The sequence below is a fragment of the Volvox carteri genome (genome assembly GCF_000143455.1).
Source record: "Volvox carteri f. nagariensis unplaced genomic scaffold VOLCAscaffold_23, whole genome shotgun sequence".
NCBI classification, from domain to species: domain Eukaryota; kingdom Viridiplantae; phylum Chlorophyta; class Chlorophyceae; order Chlamydomonadales; family Volvocaceae; genus Volvox; species Volvox carteri.
The window spans coordinates 30,236-34,857 of NW_003307566.1; the positions used below are offsets into that span (position 1 = coordinate 30,236).

General features: G+C 53.4%; 2 protein-coding genes across 2 annotated transcripts in view; both read left to right on the forward strand.

Moving 5' to 3' along the window:
• VOLCADRAFT_91807 (uncharacterized protein) overlaps window positions 1–1,655 on the forward strand; it is a gene marked incomplete at both ends in the record, with an annotated part of 2,322 nt that extends 667 nt beyond the window's left edge. Inside the window, one exon of the mRNA XM_002951241.1 lies at window positions 1,524–1,655. Within this exon, the coding sequence (XP_002951287.1) occupies window positions 1,524–1,655 (132 nt within the window). The remainder of the gene's footprint in view (window positions 1–1,523) is intronic.
• Window positions 1,656–2,219: 564 nt separating this feature from the next.
• On the forward strand, window positions 2,220–3,902 carry VOLCADRAFT_91808 (uncharacterized protein; the record flags this gene model as incomplete). Its single annotated transcript, XM_002951242.1, has 6 exons — window positions 2,220–2,295; window positions 2,362–2,549; window positions 2,693–2,806; window positions 2,900–2,961; window positions 3,028–3,372; window positions 3,743–3,902. The coding sequence occupies 6 exons, from the start codon at window positions 2,220–2,222 to the stop codon at window positions 3,900–3,902; spliced, it is 945 nt and encodes a 314-aa protein (XP_002951288.1).
• Between the last annotated feature and the right edge of the window lie 720 nt (window positions 3,903–4,622).

Genomic DNA, 4,622 nt, shown 5'->3' on the forward strand with positions numbered 1-4,622 from the left:
TGAATTAGCCTGACAGGGTATCGAATTGACCTGTTCGGGGTGTCAAATTGGCCTGACAGGGTATCGAATTAGCCTGACAGGGTGTCGAATTGGCTGTCAAGTTGGCAGGATTGGCTGGGGCTGGCATCCAAAAGCACATGACTTTTAAGGAATTTACAGAAAAACTTTGCAAGAGGACCGCTTACAAATGCCTCATGTGTGTATTAGATTCGATCCCACGACATGGAGTGGGAAAACTTGCACACCTGGTTACCGTACTCTGGCACTACTACTACTACCGGAGGCAAGCACTCAGGGCCACGACTGCATTACCCAGTCAAGTCAGCTGCCGAGGTCCCACTGTTTTCCCACCACACTTTATCGACAGTCCGTCCAGTTTATCCCACAACACTCGTATGCATGAATAGGTTCGGGTGGTAACAATGACAAATCTCTGATAAACCGCTAAACTCAGTACCACGAGCTACATTGAAAACAAATGAATATGCAGATGTCTGCCGAGAAGAATATGTTTGCCATATGCAATCTATGCCTTAATCCATCGAGCTCTCCGTTGGGCGTTGCATGGCCCATGAAGTCGCCCCCGGTATTCCGCCCATGCAACCAAACACTGACACAAAACGTTGCACGCCTGGGCCCATGTAAACCACGACACTTCCGTGTGGATTGGCTACCCGCGCTCCCCATGTCAGGGGTCCTCCCTCCTGCGGTTGACTCCCGGATTGCCCACGCACAAACGCCAAACGTTGGCGCAGAAAACAGACAGGCCATTGTAGTATGGCATCAAACCACGCATAATCCACAGCGGCTTTCAGCAGCAGTACTGCTTGGTGAATGCGACCGGCCGTGTACTGCCAGTCTTAGCACCGATGGACCACTCCCTGATGCAGCCGCTGATGCAGCAGGCATATGGGTCTACACCGCCGAGCTCTGACCAGTTTGTTTTGAACTCGCCTACACAGGGTTGTAAAACAAGGGGGGCATTTCTGTTGTCATATGGTATGATGTTTCATAGACGTCGGTATGTATAACATTATGCAATTGGGTGGGTGGGGTGAGGTGGGTTCCTCCTTTCTAGGTTGCCCACTCTTCCCTGCCACACATCTCACGTCGCCACTTACCAGTAGCACCACGCGACTTGACGCGGGGTGGCACATCCTCTGCTTCGGTGATGGCGGCTGGTGCACTCATCGGGACCACAGTTCCGCCGCGTCCTCGATGGTGCCAGTCTCCGCGTCCCTGTGTCCCTGATCCTCCACGGCCCCCTCCGATGCCGTTTTGGTCTTGAACAAGAGGGATTTCGCGTCCGAGACGGTAAGGCCCGGTACATTCCCTCTCAGGGCCATGGCGGCACGAAGCGGGGATAGCTGGAAATCCTCTGCAATGAAGGACACATTGTCTTTCAAAACACCGTTCACAAAGTTTCCGGTTGTTCTCGGCACGGCACGGGGACATCGCCGCCCCACGTCTCTGGCACGGACTCGCGCTTTTCTCTCTGTGATCAATCTCTCACCTCGGAACAGTTCCCATGCATCACCAACGGAGTAGCCGCCGAGATCTTCTTCGAATTGACGACGCACAGCATCCACCCGTTCATCGTCCCCGTCCACCACATCGTGGAGACACGTCGCGAGAGCCGCGACATCAGACTATAGACGCAGCAGAGAATTAAATAAACCCCGAGTGAAGGCGAATGGCTGCAAATGCACCATGGCGCATTTGCATGGTTGGAAGCCACAAAGCATGAAAAGACATACCGCGTCATTTGGACTTCGTGTCAGCTGGTCTCGAGGGTCTCCATCTTCCGCAGTGTCCTCCAGGGCGACATCTATAGCGGCCATTTACCCGCCACTCCTACCCGAAAGTAACCTATCTTCTATGTAATCAACGCTAAACGCTGAAGTTGGGTAGGTATGTAATACTATTGTAAGATTATCGACTGCGACATGCTTGCAACCCATACTTACATGCGCACCAAACTCTTGTTGTACGGAAGCGTGGTGTATGCATTAATGCATGACAGTGCGCGGCGCTGGAAGTGCTTTTGGTATACTTATACATCTCTATGCCGTTGTTGTGCAATATCTAAGGCGTGTTCCTTTTAAAAAGCTGAAGGTATTTAGACAGTAGGGAAGCATTTCTAAAAATCTCGGTAAACCATTGTAATAAGTATGCCAGTTTATATTATCACCATAGGTTCTTGTGTCGAACGGTGCTAAATGAACCATGGTGCATGCATGGAAGTATTCGGGGCGGAGAAGTCTCAGGCCTCTGCTATGGAAGTCCTGGAGAAACGTCAGCTTGATTGCAGAGTCTGTGGACGCCAGCACACGATTAACTTGTGTTGCTGTGGCCACCCAGCGCCATGCACGGTCCTGTACCCACAATTTTGTGTTCAGGCGCTTTGTGGCTTCGATGGATCTAACTGTGGAGTTAAGTATGCGTCCTTCGCAGCCTTCGCACCGGCAGTGTTGGATACGGATGCCGGTATGCCATGTTTTCAGACCTGTTGTCGCAGCGCGGGCTTCGAAGCACGGCGCCGTTGCCCGGTCCGTTACCCATGCCGGGCGCCCGTCCAGCGCGCCCCGCCTTCCTGCAACAACTAGCCGAGCGTCGGCGCCGTGTTATCGGTGGGATGTCGTGCCCTGGACTGCGCGACGAATGTTACGCCTGCCTATACGGCTGTTCCCAGGCGGGTGTGTTGGGGCCGCGGGACATTGAGGCCGCCATCATGGACACGGGCGGCGATGCAGGGCGCGCGCTAGCCTGGTACCCCGGGTTGTTGATGGCATGGCGGTTTGATAAGGTCAGTGCATGTGGGTCGGGCAAAGGCAAGGCTAGCGTGTTGGTCTGCCTGACAAATGCTAACCCACATGGGAATCCTGACATGGCGCCACAGGCGGATACATTCTTCCGGGAGAATCAGCTTCCAGCATACTACGGCGAAATCGACTCCATCCGGTCCGTTGTCTGCAGTTTCTCCTCCGCAGCTGTACGGCCGTGTGCCGCGTGTCTGGCCCTCAACAGAAATCACCAATTGAAGCGTTCAGCCGACGCTGCTTCACTGCGAGTCGCTGCGACACAGCGAGTCGCGACAGACCCAAGTGTCATTGTCCCCTTCCGTTCTGCCGAGGGACTTGAGCGTGCGGGACACGTTGAGCTCTTTGAGCGGCTCAAGGTGGTCACATCCGCATTGATCGCCGAGCAGGCAGATCGAATAGCGCTGGACAGGGAGATTAAGCGGCGGACATCCCTTTTCCAGGCTGATAGAGTGAGGCTACAGGCATACGCTCGGGCAGATGCATCACGCAGTGAACTCGTCCGACTGCTCGAAACATCACAACAACGAGGTATGATGCAGTGTCGGCATGCGTGAGTAGTGTAGGCTGGCGTGCGCGTACACATGCCTTGACTTGTTAACCATCGGACATCGATTGACATTCAGGACTCGTTGACGGCACAATTCAACAGTTGCTGCGGGGTATCATCCGGGGTCTCAGCGTCAAAGGACAACAACGCCAGCCGGAGGAGGTAGCTTTTTACATTGCCCCTTGCAGTGACGTGGGTGTCCGTGCTCCAACCCGTCGTGCTGACTATTGACCAAATGCACATTGGCTGGCGCCTAAGGTACGCGGGCCTGCTGTGGGGTACATTAAAAGCCAGGAGCATGGCCATGTGTTCACGGGCGAATGACTGGTACCAAATAGGATCAGCAATGTCGACACTGTAACACGTGCTGCAGGCGCCAGCTCATCAACCCCCGGAAGATGATGATGATCGGGCCATACCTCATCAGCTTCCCTGCACTGCGCGCGCTGAGCAAGCTCATGCCCCATGTCAACATCTCGTCCCAGGATCTCAACTACAAGGACAAACAGAACCAGCGTGCCACTCTCAAGTAGGCTCTATCCAACCTGGAATTAGGTACAGACTGGTTTGTGGCTGACTTACCGCCATTCACTGACAGACAGGTTGGCCGACCTTGACATGGATCCCTCAACTGGAAGTGTCAAGGCAGTCAGTGTGCTGCGTGACGCACTGGAGACAGGTTCACGCAGTCCGGTTGGCGGTGATGGTCCTATCGTTGACGGCTCGTATTATGCTACCTTCCTCTATGTGACGTTCATGCATTATTTAGTAGCTGGCCGCTGAAAAGGCCTCTCGAGATGCTGGTGGTCGTATGCATGTATTTATAGAGCCATACTGTGTACCAGCTACTACAGCTAGATTGTGCCGGGCCACACTACTGCAGGGCAGGCGTGTGTGCTTACATTTGTCTGCGTGAATGATTGGATGTATGAATGAATGGACGAATGAAAGGTGTGGTTAACATGCCCCTGGTTTGGTTCGGTTCGGGTGGTGGTATCTTTTTGAACACATGTAGTCTGGTCGAGTGCCGGGGGCCCTTAGCAGGACTGAAGCACAGTTCAAGACGAGGCGTGTGGATATGTCTGCTTGTCTGAACGAAGGAATGAATGAATGAATAGACCAGGTGTTAAAATTGTGAGCGACTTGCCTTGCAGACACACCTTTGGTTCTGGTCGGTTCGGGTGATGGTAACTTTTCACACATACACACACAATAAATGTATGGGTGAATGAGTACGGAGTACGGTAACAAGG